General features: G+C 42.0%; 1 protein-coding gene across 10 annotated transcripts in view; it reads right to left on the minus strand.

The window, feature by feature from the left end:
• Positions 1 to 6663: 6663 nt before the first annotated feature.
• KLHL13 (kelch like family member 13) overlaps positions 6664 to 17724 on the minus strand; it is a 130874-nt gene continuing 119813 nt past the window's right edge. For 9 of the 10 annotated variants that reach the window (XM_050964927.1, XM_050964930.1, XM_050964926.1 and 6 more), the window contains 2 exons: positions 12316 to 12429; positions 6664 to 9713 (listed from right to left, as the gene is read on the minus strand). In XM_050964927.1, the coding sequence (XP_050820884.1) occupies positions 9226 to 9713; positions 12316 to 12429 (602 nt within the window). In that variant the 3' untranslated portion in view covers positions 6664 to 9225. The remainder of the gene's footprint in view (positions 9714 to 12315; positions 12430 to 17724) is intronic. The other variant, XR_007775882.1, reaches the window with a different exon arrangement.

Raw genomic sequence — 17724 nt, forward strand, 5'->3', positions numbered from 1 at the left:
CTGATGTAATGAACAGCATAGCATTAAACATAGTAAACATTACTTCAAACCTGCTCGCTTATGACATGCCCACAGGATATTTTAAATAACCTTATCCTAAAGAGGCATCTTTCCTACTCTGCACTCTTTGGCCAAGATTTTTCAGACGTAACTAGCAATTTTGGTGGCCCATCTGAGACAGCTAAAAGGGGGAGTGATGTTTACAAAGCACCAGGGAACTCTTCCCTTTGAGAAGTCAGACACCTTTAAGGTGTCTCAAATTGGGCATTCAAAATCACTAGCTGCTTGTGAATATCTTGGCCATGATGGCCATCATCATCTGTTAACTGAAGAGGAATGCTTCTGGAGTGTCTTAAGTGTTCCTTTTATCAACAATACACATTCACCAAGGACTGTTTGTTAACACATGAGCACTCTGGCAAACTCTGGATCAGAAAGGACCAGTTGCAGCTTCCAGTCCAACCACAGATGGAAAAAAGGCATTATCCAATTCATGGCTGAAATCTAAACAAAAGGCAGCAACAGGTTCAATATGCCCCCCACGGTCAAAAACCATAGCAGCCAAGATCAGCCTTACTTCTAATAAATGGGCAAACTCCATTCCAGACAGGCACTGCAGCTTTCATAGATTCAGACTCTAGGGGCTTGTCTACATCACAAAGTTGCAGCGCTGGTGAGGGGGTTACAGCGCTGCAACTTAGGAGGTGTACACATCTGAAGGGCATCACCAGCGCTGCAACTCCCTGTTTGCAGCGCTGGCCGTACTCCCGTTTTGTCTCGGGTGTAGAGGATCCAGCGCTGGTGATCCAGCGCTGGTAATCAAGTGTAGACACTTACCAGCGCTTTTCTTGACCTCCGTGGAATAAGCAGGTATCCCAGCATACCTGAGGAAGCCTCTGGTAATCAAGCAGGTCTCCTTCCCTGGTTTGCTCTCGCGTTCCCCGAACCCCCGAGCAAGCAGGTCTCCTTCCCTGAGGTTTGCAGGGTGGTTCGGGGAACGCAAGAGCAAACCGCGGCGAAGCTGGTCTCCTTCCCTGGTTTGCTCTCGCGTTTCCCGAACCCCCCTTGAAGCCGCCCAACAGCGCTGCAGTGTGGCCACATCTAACACCACTTGCAGCGCTGGTTGCTGTAAGTGTGGCCACTCTGCAGCGCTGGCCCTATACAGCTGTACTAATACAGCTGTAACAACCAGCGCTGCAAAATTGTAGATGTAGACATACCCTAGGACTGGAAGAGACCTCGAGAGGTCATCGAGTCCAGTCCCCTGCCCTCATGGCAGGACCAAATACTGTCTAGACCATCCCTAATACACATTTATCTAACCTACTCTTAAATATCTCCAGAGATGGAGATTCCACAACTTCCCTAGGCAATTTATTCCAGTGTTCAACTGCCCTGACAGTTAAGAACTTTTTCCTAATGTCCAACCTAAATCTCCCTTGCTGCAGTTTAAGCCCATTGCTTCTTGTTCTATCATTAGAAGCTAAGGTGAACAAGTTTTCTCCCTCCTCCTGACACCCTTTTAGATACTTGAAAACTGCTATCATGTCCCCTCTCAGTCTTCTCTTTTCCAAACTATATAAACCCAATTCTTTCAGCCTTCTTTCATAGGTCATGTTCTCAAGACCTTTAATCATTCTTGTTGCTCTTCTCTGGACCCTCTTCAATTTCTCCACATCTTTCTTGAAATGCAGTGCCCAGAACTGGACACAATACTCCAGTTGAGGCCTGACCAGCACAGAGTAGAGCTGCACAATGACTTCTCGTGTCTTGTTTACAATACACCTGTTAATGCATCCCAGAATCACATTTGCTTTTTCTGCAACAGTATCACACTGTTGACTCATATTTAGCTTGTGGTCCACTATGACCCCTAGATCTCTTTTTGTCATACTCCTTCCTAGACAGTCTCTTCCCATTCTGTAAGTGTGAAACTGATTGTTCCTTCCCAAGTGGAGCACTTTGCATTTGTCTTTATTGAGCTTCATCCTGTTTACCTCAGACCATTTCTCCAATTTGTCCAGATCATTTTGAATTTTGACCCTGTCCTCCAAAGCAGTTGCAATCCCTCCCAGTTTGGTATCGTCCGCAAACTTAATAGCGTACTTTCTATGCCAACATCTAAATCGTTGATGAAGATATTGAACAGAACCGGTCCCAAAACAGACCCCTGCAGAACCCCACTTGTTATACCTTTCCAGCAGGATTGGGAGCCATTAATAACTACTCTCTGAGTACGGTTATCCAGCCAGTTATGCACCCACCTTATAGTAGCCCCATCTAAATTCTATTTGCCTAGTTTATCGATAAGGATATCATGCGAGACCATATCAAATGCCTTACTAAATCTAGGTATACCACATCCACCGCTTCTCCCTTATCCACAAGACTCGTTATCCTATCAAAGAAAGCTATCAGATTGGTTTGACACGATTTGTTCTTTACAAATCCATGCTGGCTATTCCCTATCACCTTACCACCTTCCAAGTGTTTGCAGTGATTTCTTTAATTATTTGCTCCATTATCTTCCCTGGCACAGAAGTTAAACTAACTGGTCTGTAGTTTCCTGGGTTGTTTTTATTTCCCTTTTAATAGATGGGCACTATATTTGCCCTTTTCCAGTCTTTTGGAATCTCTCCCGTCTCCCATGACTTTCCAAAGATAATAGCTAGAGGCTCAGATACCTCCTCTATTAACTCCTTGAGTATTCTAGGATGCATTTCATCAGGCCCTGGTGACTTGCAGGCATCTAACTTTTCTAAGTGATTTTTAACTTGCTCTTTTTTAATTTTATCTTCTAAACCTACCCTCTTCCCGTAAGCATTCACTATATTAGACATTCCTTCAGACTTCTCAGTGAAGACCGAAACAAAGAAGTCATTAAGCGTCTCTGCCATTTCCAAGTTTCCTGTTACTGTTTTTCCCTCCTCACTGAGCAGTGGGCCTACCCTGTCCTTGTCTTCCTCTTGCTTCTAATGTATTGATAAAAAGTCTTCTTGTTTCCCTTTATACCCATAGCTAGTTTGAGCTCATTTTGTGCCTTTGCCTTTCTAATCTTGCCCCTGCATTCCTGTGTTGTTTGCCTATATTCATCCTTTGTAATCTGACCTAGTTTCCATTTTTTATATGACTCCTTTTTATTTTGTAGGTCATGCAAGATCTCGTGGTTAAGGCAAGGTGGTCTTTTGCCACATTTTCTATCTTTCCTACCCATCGGAATAGCTTGCTTTTGGGCCCTTAATAGTGTCCCTTTGAAAAACTGCCAACTCTCCTCAGTTGTTTTTCCCTTCAGACCTGATTCCCATGGGACCTTACCTATCAGCTTTCTGAGCTTACCAAAATCCGCCTTCCTGAAATCCATTGTCTCTATTTTGCTGTACTCCCTTCTACCCTTCCTTAGAATTGCAAACTCTATGATTTCATGATCACTTTCACCCAAGCTTCCTTCTACTTTCAAATTCTCGAGTTCTTCCCTATTTGTTAAAATCAAGTCTAGAACAGCTTCCCCCCAGTAGCTTTTTCAACCTTCTGAAATAAAAAGTTGTCTGCAATGCAGTCCAGGAACTTATTGGATAGTCTGTGCCCCGCGGTGTTATTTTCCCAACATATATCTGGATAGCTGAAGTCCCCCATCACCACCAAATCTTGGGCTTTGGATGATTTTGTTAGTTGTTTGAAAAAAGCCTCATCCACCTCTTCCACCTGGTTAGGTGGCCTGTAGTAGACTCCTAGCACGACATCACCCTTGTTTTTTACTCCTTTTATCCTAACCCAGAGATTCTCAACACTTCCGTCTCCTATGTCCATCTCCACCTCAGTCCAAGTGTGTACATTTTTAATATATAAGGCAACACCTCCTCCCTTTTTCCCCTGTCTATCCTTCCTGAGCAAACTATACCCATCCACACCAACATTCCAATCATGTGTATTATCCCACCAAGTTTCAGTGATGCCAACAATGTCATAGTTGTATTTATTTATTAGCACTTCCAGTTCTTCCTGCTTATTACCCATACTTCTCGCATTTGTATATAGGCATCTAAGATACTGGTTTGATCTTGCCTCCCAGTTTTGCCCTGACCCTCCTTTCTCTCTGCCATTATAGCCCATGCTCCCTCTTGTTTCCGACCCATCTCCCAGGTCTTCATGTTCCCCACTTACCTGTGGGCTTGCTCACCTGTCCCCGTCGAACCTAGTTTAAAGTTGACAGCAAGTCTCCCAGCGCGGGTACACAGACATGTCTTAGCTCTGTTTGAGCTAGCATGCTAAAATAGCAGTGTTGACGTTTGCAGCCTGGGCTAGGATCCAAAGTATAAGCCCACAAGGGACCATACTTGGGTGACTAGCCCGTGTCACCACCCAGTGTCACAAACGTTCACGCAGTTATTGTTAGCATGCTAGCTCAAGAAGAGCTAGCGCGTGTCTGTCTACCAGCGCTGGGAGGCATGCCCCCAGATGAAGTACAGACAAACCTCCACAGCAGCACCTTTCCCAGGCTATATGAACTTGCATCCCCTGAAAATATGCAAACAGCCTAGTTATCTAAACACTTCAGAAGGGCACTTGTGCTACCAATTGCCTTAATTCCTTCCTAATATCTAACAGGCAGCATCTTTACACACAGAAGAAACTAGGCAAAACGTTTTGTTGAAGATGGAAACCTGAGGCTACTGTGGTCTTCTCCACCAGAAAGAGTGAGTGTAGTGGAAGACAAGTGGAACAGACTGAGGATGGGGGATGAAAAATAAGGTAATAAATTCACTTAACCCTGCTGATGGATGAAATAAACCAAAAATATCACCCCAATAAATAACCCCCTGCTTCGTACCCTTCTCTGGAGCACGCGAGGCTGTTTACAACCATTAGGCCTCACCAGACCCCTGTGAGGAGACTGACATGATCCCTAACTTGCAGCAGGGGTAAAGATGTACCAGGAGAGTAAATGCCAAAAGTCACGAGCGTCGTCAGTGGCAGCCAAGGAGAAAAGGTCTGCTTCCCAAACCAGGCTCACGTTTCCATCGCTATACTGGTTCTGCAGTACTGACATGAGTAAGAACGAACAAAAACTTATTTCTGTCACCAAAACTGATATAACTGTACATTCGACAGATTTTCTCCTTAAATATAAACATGTTGTATTTTTACATAGACATTTTCTGACAACAGCTATACTTTAAGAACGGTCATTCTCTTGTGGCTAAGTGGAAACTATGATTAACTACACAGTGCTTAAGTAAAAAGAAACGAATAGCTGTAAAGTGCTTTGAAAATGTAAAGCATTCTATACAGTGGGCCTGATTCTTGCACAAGATGGTACACCTCTACAAGGCGGGTAGCAGACTACATGTATACGCATGATTTACTATGCAAGGTGCAAGCCAGTGGAGTATAAGACTCAGTATTTTTCCCGTAGCAAGATAAGCAGATATCTGCTTTTCAAGAAACACTGTCAGTAATTTTGAATCAAGTCTACTGGTCTTACATAGCTGACTTCTGAGTGTCTGAAAGTTGTGTTATGATCAGATTAACTTTCCAAAGTTTATTCCTAGGAAAACAGTGAGTTGTTACTTAGCAGTAATGGTGCATTTTGCCCTTCAGTCCTTCCTAAATCAGGCAAGTCATTACAATTTTACAAATTTTGTGCACCTTCCAGAAACAGAAGACATAGAAGTATTAAGAGAATTATAAACATACGTGAGCTCTGTCTTAACTCAGAAACAAGGCAGATAGGACTTAGGATACAGGTTAACCTCTCCAGGCAAAGGACATTTCTCACGTGAAACCAGTCGTTAGGCTAGAACAAAAAGAGTAGACATCAGTGGAACAGGGGATGATTATTTAGAATAAGATGGGAAGGAGAGGCTACAACAAGACAACTAGTGAGCATCCATCTTCAAAAAGAACTTTAAATTGTAAAGACAGTCCAGCAACACCACGATTTAGCCAAAGCAACAAATGAAATCTGGAATGGCTTTGAGACAACGTATGGCGCATTGCAGCAGTCAAGCCTGGAAGTCAAACACGTGGCTTCTGAGAGGATAGCGACAGTCTCCTGGCCAGTTGTAAATAGACAAAAGCAACAGCTGCTAGTAATGCTGTTTGGGAACCAAGACAGGAGTCCAGATTGACCCTGAGATTACAAACTGCCTTAATGGTTGGAAGATAGACACCTCTGGCCTTTGAGTGTTGGAGATTACCATGGCTCTTCCAGCTGTCCCCTTAACATCCCTTGCATCAAGCTCAGGGTAAGCATCAGCTTTGTACTCAATTATCATTCTCGCTTTGGTACTGCGAATGAGAAGATGTTACTATTAACAATTGATGTGAAGGAGTTGGGCATCATCTGTGTACTGTGAGCATTTAATGCCATGACAGCTCATTATCTCTCCATGAAAGCAATCTTGCTAAAAGTGGAGGGTTAATATCCTTCTCCTGGAAGCAGCTTTCCATAATTCCTTCTAGAGTCACAGACTGAGGCTCTGTCAGGTTACCATGAAAAGAGATGCAGTTAGTGTCAAGTTATTCAACAGCACACCACGAAAGAAAAACAATTTGCCATCTCTGTTGAGTCTTTGAGATTTACTCTTAAATCCTGGTGAACTGATCTGAAATAATTTCATTGTGTGGCAGAATTCTTTAGCCATAAAAACAACAGGAAAAAAATTCAAAAGGAGAAGCATTTTATTTAAGGACAAATCTAATCCATTATCCTATATACATCCAGCATTGGTGCAGAAATTCAACACAAGCACGTTGCATTTAAGGATTGCAGCTAATATTTTGTTATTAAAAAGAATGCCTAAAACTGAAAGAGTTGCCATGTTCCAGTTACCTGGCTGCTCTCAGACAGGGAAGCTGCTAGACTTTCTCTTCTAACCTTCAGGAAGATATCGCCAAAGGGTCTTTCCATCATCAGCATCTTCAGAGTGCAGACCATCAAGGGCTAAGATCCACTTTCAAGAAGTGGACCCTAAGGAATCAGAAACCAAAACCATACTTGAATTATCCAAAATGAGTTGCTGTTTCTCTTTCTAGGAGGAAGATTTCTTTTCTACTTAAAAAATAAAGTAAATATGATACAGGCCTCTGGGTTTTATGTTCACAATAGTTCACTAGAGTTGACATTTAATCTAAAAATAGATAAAGTGTACGTTAAATACCTGCATTAGTGACAGCAATATTTTCTCATCTTCTGTTTCCTATGAGTGAAACAAAATATTTTACCTATACTCATTTGGTCGACAGGTCAAATATTTCCCAAGAGCATTCAATTTTTCATTCCATACAGGATCGCCTGCAGTAACTTAACATAACTATCCCAGAGTTAGAAAATGTTTTTAGGAAGATCCACTTTGCTTTTAAGCAAAATAATGTTAAAATACAAAACCTGTGATAAAAGTATATTTGAATAATGAGTGAAGGATACTTGACCAATTAAATTCCATCAGAGAAAACCAAACACCAGCAGTTAGAAGATTTGGGGTTCAACCCCAATATTGTTATAGTGGAAAAATGCGGAAAAGGACACTCATGCTGAGAGCATGCTACTAAGATTTATATTGTAACTGGTAACAGATACCATAATAAAATAAGTTAAATAATGTAAACGCCCATCTCCAGATGTCTGCAAAAGCCACCATGATTGCTAGCAATTAGTACAAATTCTTGTGCTTTTTATGATGGAAAACCAAAAACAATGAGGATTTTGAGTTTAGATAATCAAAACTGACTAACATTTGCGATTATTTGCCCTGCATTTTAATTTAATTTGATTTAAAACTAGAACTTTTTAAAAAACGTTTTCAGAAGCAAATTACTATGTTGGATCCAATAAAGATTACTGTATAGTACATTTGTACTGCTGAACATTTAAATATTAGCTCACTCTATGCACAATTGTTCACATATTTCCACATTTTCAGTCCTTAAAATTACAATAGACAAGTATGGCCAAAATAGTTCCTTGAAAGTAGGTCAAAGTACCCATTTGAGACCACTTGTGAATTGGTTTCCTAGCAAATTAATCTGCCCACACAGATATACGCAATGTGTATCCCTGGCAACAATGAGCAGAAGAAGAAAATCCAAATAACATTAATGAGGTATCTTAGGCTGAATAATTGCAGTTAAAAGTTTTATTGAACAAAAGAAGGTAAAACATGGTAGTCTGAGTTCACTGAGCAAAAAGCAGCTCTCCTGCTGAAGCTGCACTTTGTGCTAAATAACCTTATTAACTGAGACTATACAGAGGACATGTAATATGTAAGTTATCTCATCAGCAAAGGAGAAATATTAGATTAAATTTGATCTGAAGAACAATTTGGTCAAATTTAGTGGCGTGAATTAACATTTCTAGCCCTTATCTACATAACTCAATACAGGCATACAACAGGTCATACAACTGTACTGAATTCCAATTTATTAATAGTTTAAGCTCCCTTATAAGCAGAAGCTGATTACTGGGTGTGTGGGGGAGGAGGAAGAGACCAAAAATTAAAAAGCCCGAACATTTTAAGTCTTCTCTTTGAAGTGTCACTTAATTGAGTCAGGGAAAAAACCCTCAATATATGTTATTAAAAAACCCGGGGCCTACACAGGGTCCACCTGCTGCATAATATTAATATTTTTTAAATTATTATTTGATTTCTCCTGTCTGCCTAAGAAACTCCATATGCTCTTAAAGCACCCACCCAGTTGGGCAGTAAAGAGATATGTCAAAAATACTCTGTCAAAAGAGGGAGGTAGCTCAGGCCTGCTGGCAACCTTTTGTCATAGTTCACATGGGTGTAGGCTGCCTCCCTTTAAAATCTGCAATCAAAGATGAAAGGAAGAAAGACTTTCAAATATAAAGTTAAGTGAACATAATTACATGTTCACTGCAACCCCTTCCAATATGATTTATTGGGCTTCCTAATGTAAGTTGTAAGGTACCTCACACCCAATACACAACATTAAAAACGTACCTAATTCATATATTTTATAGACAATATCTCGTTTTTCACTTGTTAAAGATTTGGCTCTGTTGAGTACATTTTTCCATAATCTTTGTCAACCACTCGATAAACATTCTAGGCCAAACAAACAGCACAAGTGTTTTTTTTTCCTCCCTCAGTAACTGTACGAATTGCTGTAGGCTAAGCCTAACAGATACTGCTGAAGAAAAATGAGACACTCCATGATGCAGTGCAAAGGTATTACCACAACACCGTAAGTCAAAGGATTTTTTTAAGGTGCTGAAAGAGGTGACTCTCTAGAAGGTGACCCTGTGTTGTCTTCTGGTGGGAAAACTGTAAGAGTGCAGGCTCGAATGCCACCGAGTGATTCTGGGAGGTCAAAGACCTTGTGCCACTCATCCTTTTCCGGGTCATATTTCTGGACTATTTCCACCATACAACGATTATTCCAAGAGTACCCTCCAACAACGTAGATTTTATTTTCAAAGACAGCAACCCCAACATCACTTTGCCCACGTAACATAGCAGCAATTGGAGTCCACTGGTCTAGGGTGGGTGAATAATATTCACAGCTTAGAACATCATCATAATCACTTGTTCCTCTAAAGTGATTTCCGCCAATAACATAAAGCTTGTCTCCAACAGTACACATGCAGTGCAGACCTCTGACTGTTGTCATTGGAGCCTTCTGAGTCCATTTGTCTGTGTCAGGGTCAAAGCACATAAGTTCTTTTTGGAAAGTATCATGGGTAATTCCGCCTATAGAAAGACAGAAAGAAATCAAAGTAATATTGACCCTGCAGTAAACAAGTCATAGCAAAAATGTAACAGTATTTCAACTAATTCTAGAAGATCTCCAAGGACAGTGGCTCTCAACCTTTCCACATGTCTGCACCTCTTTCAGGAGTCTGATACATCTTGCACACCCCAAGTTTCACTTCACTTAAAAACTACTTGCTTACAAAAATCAGACATAAAAATACAAAAGTGTCGCAGCACAGTTACATAAAAATTGCTGACTTTCTAATTTTTACCATACATTTATAAAATAAATCAATTGGAATATAAATATTGTACTTACATTTCAGCGTAGAGCATATAGAGCAGTATAAACTAGTCATTGTCTATATTAAATTTTAGTGTATACTGACTGTTCTAGTGCTTTTTACGTAACCTGTTGTAAAACTAGGCAAGTATCCAGATGACTTAATGTTCCCCCTGGAAGACCTCTGCATACCTCCAGGGGTACACGGACTCCTGCCTGAGAACCACAGCCCAAGGATATAGATATGGGAGACCAGAAACATTTGTGTGGAATATACCCATCTCCACACCATGGTACCTGCATTAGTAGGGATGCTCCCTGAGTGTGGCCGCACCTGGGAATTCTGGGGAATGGCTCAATCAGCAAGATAACATAGCCCCAGGTTGTATTCTCTTTTCTGAGTAAGAACCTTGTAGCCATAGATGGTGCTGGGGAAAAAATGCATCTTCCTTGGCTCTGTCTGTATCCTGTCCATTCCTCATTACAGATCACCCAGTTTCTACCTCTGTCAATACAAAACTTGGACAATGTGAAGAGGATTCCGCTGGGTCCTGAAGAGGGGAGAGTACTGTTCCTCAGAGGAAGCTGAGCCCTCCCTCTGAACTGAACTGGTGAGATATACATGTGCAAAGGTCTCCCTCTAGTTGTGGACTTGAGAGGCAACTTGGCTCTCTGACTAATTCTCCATTGTTTATAAGAATCTTTTTTTTTTTTAAAAGAGAGAAAATAGTTATATTCCTTTCCCATTTTACACTTTCTGATTTGGCAAACTTTCCTCCACTTTATTTATTTCAAGAGCCTGAAATTAAAGAACCAGCAACAGTTCTGAGAAGTGAGCACACTCTCCCTGCCCATGGTCCCAATCTGACAGACTGTGATTTACAAGTGTATATTAGTATCTCTTTTACCTGCTCTCTAGCAACGGACAATTGGCCAAGTGTGAGTAAGCTACATCTGAAGAGCACCTCTGTCAAGAGCATATCAGAGATACTCTGACATCAGCTGAAGAACCAGCAGTGGGGGGTTTGAGTGAAATGGACAGTGCTGCCTGAGGAAGGATTTTTGTTCCATTTGACCCATTTCCAAGCAGCACTTACTCACTTTCAAGTCATGTCACTGCTGCCACTTCAGTTGATGTTGAACAGCAACTTTGACATCCCCTCAAACAGCGCAAATTTCAGAGGCAACTTACCTGCTTCTCAGATCACTTCCTACAAACAAAAGTGCAAATGGGACATCTGCTAAAATAAATTACGTGAGGGCAGAAATCTACCTTTAAAACAACTTTTACAGCATGACAAATCCCTGATTTTACCCAATATGTAACATGTAAAAAAATACAGATCCCTTCTCTCAAGAAATCCATTTACTAAGACCACCCTGTCATGCCTGGGTTCAATCTATATCTAATAAACCAATGTCCTAGAATATCTGCATTTGAGTCTTGAAGGAGGGCAAACAGAATTGTTAGAGTGGTCGCAGAATATACACTGGGTGCAATGCACTCATTTCAACTGCACTATCGCTATAAAAAGGAAGTGTCCTTCTCTGAGGTCAGTGGAAATTCTGAGCCAAGTGTTATTTTGAACAAGCATGAGGCAAAAATGTGGGCACGGAGCCTAGTAAATGCCACTACCCTAGTAAATGCCACAGGTGGGATCATTTATTGACTTGGCATGGAATTAATTCCCCAAAAAAGAGAACAATTATCTGGGAGATTGGAGAACTTGCTTTCTCAGGAATAACTATGGCCCCTGATTTGAACAGCATGCATTACATTATCGCCTTTCAGAGGCACAGGGCCAACCAAAGTTATAGCAACACAGAAGCAATGAAAGAAGTAAAGACACCATTCACATACTGTGATTAATCTTAAAATCCTTCCAACTTTGTCTTACATAAGTTGATACTTTTATCTCAGTATTTGTAGCATTAACTAACCTCTCCAGTCCTTAGTGAGGTAACTATTTATTTAAGGGCTAAATGACAAATTCTATATGAGTGTTTGTGTTCATAAAAATGCAGCACTGAAGGTTAAGATGTACCAGTGAGCACTGCAAATTAGAGATGTTTAAAACAAGCATCTAACAACTGTGGTATTTTTATCTAAAATGGTTCTTTTAGAGATTTTCTTAAGTATATGTTATTTGACTAACTTTGTATGAAGCTATGAATCGTTTGAAACATGAGTATGTTTTTTATCTAAAGTAAGAACACTTCTTTTAATCTTCCTTCACCCACTGGAGTAGGAAAAACTATGTAGTCAATATGCCTCGTGTGGTGGATTTTGTTCATAAACTTATAAGAAGGATTTACCTGAAATATACATTAATCCCCCATACACCGTTCCAGCGTGACCATAGTGGGGCTCATTCATTTTTGCAACATAGCTCCATTCATTCATTCTTGGATTGTAACATTCCACTGTGGCTGTTAAAACAAAAAAAAGAGTGCTTGAATTTAGCATGGTAATTTGATTTTGAGTGCAGCAGTAGTGAAATTAATACATTTATAAATAGACAACTCAATGAAAAAATATGTTATTCATATAAGACAGTTTCAGAGATACATTCAGATACTCTGCGTAGTTAAAGATATCCTTGAATAACCTATATGTTTTCTGTCCTGCAGGTGCAGAAGAAGACAAACTCTTGCCCAATTGTTCCCCCTGGTTTGCATTCAATACAGTTGCTGCTTAGCCTGCCACAGCTTTCATTTATCTTGCTCTGTACACACTGTGGTGTGCTCAAAAAAAAGTAAAAATAGAAGTAGGTATAACTGCTTTTCTAATCCTCCTTCTCACACAACCCTTCCAGTGTCTGGTGCAAACTGATACGAAGCAAACTTGAAACATGTCTAAGAGGGTGAAAGCATTAGGGATTCAGAAGGACCTGTGTTAGTCACATTTCTTTAAAAGTGTCCCACCCAGGCACATATGGATATATAGACCCAGCTTGTGTTCCACCTATTGCATTAGAATCCCATTGTCACTCACTCAAAGATTGCCTGAAAGGACACCTGACACATGAATTCTTGATTTGGGAATGTGATATCACCTTTTGTAGCGACTGCTATGTACTACTTATACAGCACCACAGAAGTGTATGGCACTTTACAAAAAAGAATACAGGTCTAACCCAAATAGCTTCCAGGATCCAAGCCTGCAAAGAAAACTATGTAGGGCCGTACTGACTTAAAGGTAGCTCTGTGTGGGAACAGGGCTCTGTTTATGCAATTTTGTTTGCAGGACTGAGGACTGGGGTAGATAAAAAAAAAATCAATGATTTAAAATGTTTTTTAAAATTATTTAAATAGGTTTATTTTTTAAAAGAAAATGTATTTAAAATTAAAATGATGACCACCTGTGTTAAGGCCTAAACCTAATAAAATATAGTAAGATAATCTAAATAAAAATATTCAAGAAGTACATGTTTGCTGCTGAAGTTTTAAAGACACTTCAAACCACTGAATTGGTGGAAGTCATTGGCTAAACACCTGGAACCAGAGTCTGTTGAAGCGACAAACCAGCTTTTAATAGCTTCTGCAGTTGCAGAGAAAATATTTCACTCATCTGTTTCTTCAGCTAGTTCAGTTAAATTATTCATTCGTTCAGAGTTGAGAAACCAAATGAAAAAGCATGAAAGTTGGTTTTCCTGCTACTATCTATGAATAAAAGTGAGGTGAGAGAGGATGAGATCTACTAGTTCTAAAATCTTTAATGACATGGTGACCAGAAACAATCACGTCAATTCACTAATTATTGATAATATTTTCCTTGTTTAATAAACCAGTTTTAAAGGCAAAACATTTTCATAAACTCGCTTTTCTCCTTGTGTAGCCAGGATATTTAAGATAATTTTATTTAACTAATAAACCACTTTATTATTTTTGTGCATTTTAATTGAATTTCAATTTCCATCCAAATGCAGTTTGACACAAATCAGAAGTAAAAATACTTAATCATCTAGGAAATAAGAAATGCATAATTCACTATTTTCTAACAAAGTAAAAATTAAGAATCTGAATAAGTATGTGTCAAATTATACAACTGCTATAGTATATACTCCTGATTAGCAAAAAGTAGTACCAAATTAAAAACAATGAGAATCAACCTCTCTTTAGACAAATAAAAAGTACACATGAAAAACAAGATTAAAATTGATTATTGTTATCAAGATTTCCTGCTGCTGAATTAAATCACTGATATAAATCAGTTTACCCTGTTGAAGACTAAGGGAATAGGCAAACTGTAAGAGGCCAAGGGCAAAAATACAATCATTTGGTTGCTTGTGAAAGTAATGCAGGCATCTGAGAACAGTACAATAATTTAAAAAGAAACCATAGTTTAAGTTTCCTTGGTGGAGAGTTTAGAGGAGGTACCTGGAAACAGGATGGGGTCAGAAAGGGAGTTCCAAATTTAGGGGCCTTATGACAGGCACAGACATGGCCCTGAGAAAGGGATATGAATGAGGTATTCAGAATAGCAGCTTGAGAGGAGATGTGACCAGAAACTTAAGAGCAAGTAATATAGTTTGACTACAGTGCATGTTGTAGCAACCTATAATGTTAAAACTGCTGCTGTCTTGAAAGCAAATTAAACCTCTTAATTTTAAATAAATCAGGTCAGGTTAGCAAACCGTTTTCAGAGAACTGAATCACATTTTGTATACACTGATTACAAATGTCTTCAGTTTTCAGAGATTAAATATTACTCTAGAACTTGCTTTTATTCAATCTAAGGGTATGTCTACATCTACAATTTTGCAGCGCTGGTTGTTACAGCTGTATTAGTACAGCTGTATAGGGCCAGCGCTGCAGAGTGGCCACACTTACAGCAACCAGCGCTGCAAGTGGTGTTAGATGTGGCCACACTGCAGCGCTGTTGGGCGGCTTCAAGGGGGGTTCGGGGAACGCGAGAGCAAACTGGGGAAGGAGACCAGCTTCGCCGCGGTTTGCTCTCGCGTTCCCCGAACCACCCTGCAAACCGTAGGGAAGGAGACCTGCTTGCTCGGGGGTTCAGGGAACGCGAGAGCAAACCGGGAAAGGAGACCAGCTTCGTCGCGGTTTGCTCTCGCGTTCCCCGAACCCCCCTGCAAACCGCAGGGAAGGAGACCTGCTTGTTCGTGGAACGCGAGAGCAAACTGGGAAAGGAGACCAGCTTCGCCGCGGTTTGCTCTCGCGTTCCCGGAACCACCCAGCAAACAGCAGGGAAGGAGACCTGCTTGCTCGGGGTTCGGGGAACGCGAGAGCAAACCGGGGAAGGAGACCAGCTTCGCCGCGGTTTGCTCTCGCGTTCCCCGAACCCCCCTGCAAACTGCAGGGAAGGAGACCTGCTTGCTCGGGGTTCGGGGAACGCGAGAGCAAACCGGGGAAGGAGACCAGCTTGATTACCAGAGACTTCCTCAGGTATGCTGGGATACCTGCTTATTCCACGGAGGTCAAGAAAAGCACTGGTAAGTGTCTACACTTGATTACCAGCGCTGGATCCTCTACACCCGAGACAAAACGGGAGTACGGCCAGCGCTGCAAACAGGGAGTTGCAGCGCTGGTGGTGCCCTGCAGATGTGTACACCTCCTAAGTTGCAGCGCTGTAACTCCCTCACCCAGCGCTGCAACTTTGTGATGTAGACAAGCCCTTAGACAAGTACTGAAACTCCTAAACAGGTGCGATGGGCCAGGGTTAATTTTAAAGCCTGTCATCTCAAACCACCAGCATGACACACAAATACATAAAATTGAAAGGCTGAGGCCTGGTCTACACTACGCGTTTATACCGATTTTAGCAGTGTTAAACCGATTTAACGCTGCACCCGTCCACACAACGAGGCCCTTTATACCGATATAAAGGGCTCTTTAAACTGGTTTCTGTACTCCTCCCCGATGAGAGGAGTAGAGCTGAAATCAGTATTATCATATCGGATTAGGGTTAGTGTGGACGCAAATCGACAGTATTGGCCTCCGGGCTGTATCCCACAGTGCACCACTGTGACTGCTCTGGAAAGCGATCTGAACTTGGAGACACTGGCCAGGTAGACAGGAAAAGCCCTGCGAACTTTTGAATTTCATTTCCTGTTTGCCCAGCATGGAGCGCTGATCAGCACGGGTGACGATGCAGTCCCAAATCCAAAAAGAGCTCCAGCATGGACCGTACGGGAGATACTGGAACTAATTGCTGTACGGGGAGACAAATCTGTTCTATCAGAGCTCCATTACAGAAGACGAAATGCCAAAGCATTTGAAAAAAATCTCCAGGCTATGATACAGAGTCCACAGCACAGTGCTGTGTGACAAGCATAACGGAAAGCCAAAGAATCAATTGGACGCTCATGGAGGAAGGGAGGGGTGACTGAGGACTCCAACTATCCCACAGTCCCTGCAGTCTCCGAAAAGTATTTGCATTCTTGGCTGAGCTCCCAATGCCTGTAGGGTCAAACACATTGTCTGAGGTGGTTCAGGGTATATCTTGTCAATTTACTCCCTCTCCCCCCCCGTGAAAGAAAAGGGAAAAAAATCATTTCTTGACTTTTTTCAATGTCACCGTATGTCTACTGCATGCTGCTGGTAGACACGGTGCTGGGGCACTTAACAGCAGCATCCTCTCCCCTCCCTTCCCCAGTGGCAGACGGTACAGTGCAGTAGGACTGGTAGCCGTCCTCGTCATCACCCCGTGAATGCTCCTGGCGGCTGGCCTCAGGTGAGGTCGGCCGGGGGGCGCCTGGGTAAAAATAGGAATGACTCCCGGTTATTCCCGGCAGATTGTACAGAACGGCTGGTAACCGTCCTCATCATAGCAACTGGGGGCTGAACTCCATCAGCCCCCCGCCCCCTTCATGTCTGTACTGCCTGGACTATCATAGCAGCGGGATGCTGGGCTCCTCTCCCTCCCCCCCATTTAATGTCCTGCCTGGACTATCATAGCAGCTGGAGGCTGCCTCCCTCTCATTTTATCTCCACTAAAAAGTCAGTGTTTCTTATTCCTGCATTCTTTATTACTTCATCACATAAATGGGGGGACCCTGCAACGGCAGCCCAGAAGGGTTGGGGGAGGAGGGAAGCAACGGGTGGGGTTGTTGCAGGGGCACCCCCTAAAATGGCATGCAGCTCATCGTTTCTGTAGGATCTGACACGGAGCGGCTGTGCTCTCTGGTTCTCTGGTACACTAGTACACTTGCCCCATATTCTAGGCAGGACTGACTCTATTTTTAGATACAACATAAAGGAGGGAATGACCCTGGGGGTCATTCCCATTTTTGTCTTTGCGCCCCCGGCCGACCTCAGCGAAGGTCAGCCAGGAGCACCCATGACAGCAGCAGATGGTACAGAACGATTGATAACCGTCATCTCATTGCCAATTTACAATGGCACAGCAGACAGTACAGAACGACTGGTAATCGTCTCTGCTACCCTGCAAAGGCAAATGAATGCTGCTGTGTAGCACTGCAGTACCGCCTCTGTCAGCGGCATCCAGTACACATACGGTGACAGTGACAAAAGGCAAAACGGGCTCCATGGTTGCCATGCTATGGCGTCTGCCAGGGCAATCCAGGGAAAAAGGACGCGAAATGATTGTCTGCCATTGCTTTCACGGAGGAAGGAATGAGTGATGACATTTACCCAGAATCACCCACGACACTGTTTTTGCACCATCTTGCATTGGGATCTCAACCCAGAATTCCAATGGGCGGGAGAGACTGTGGGAACTATGGGGTAGCTATGGGGGGATAG

The sequence above is a fragment of the Gopherus flavomarginatus genome, chromosome 8 (assembly GCF_025201925.1).
Source record: "Gopherus flavomarginatus isolate rGopFla2 chromosome 8, rGopFla2.mat.asm, whole genome shotgun sequence".
NCBI lineage: Eukaryota > Metazoa > Chordata > Testudines > Testudinidae > Gopherus > Gopherus flavomarginatus.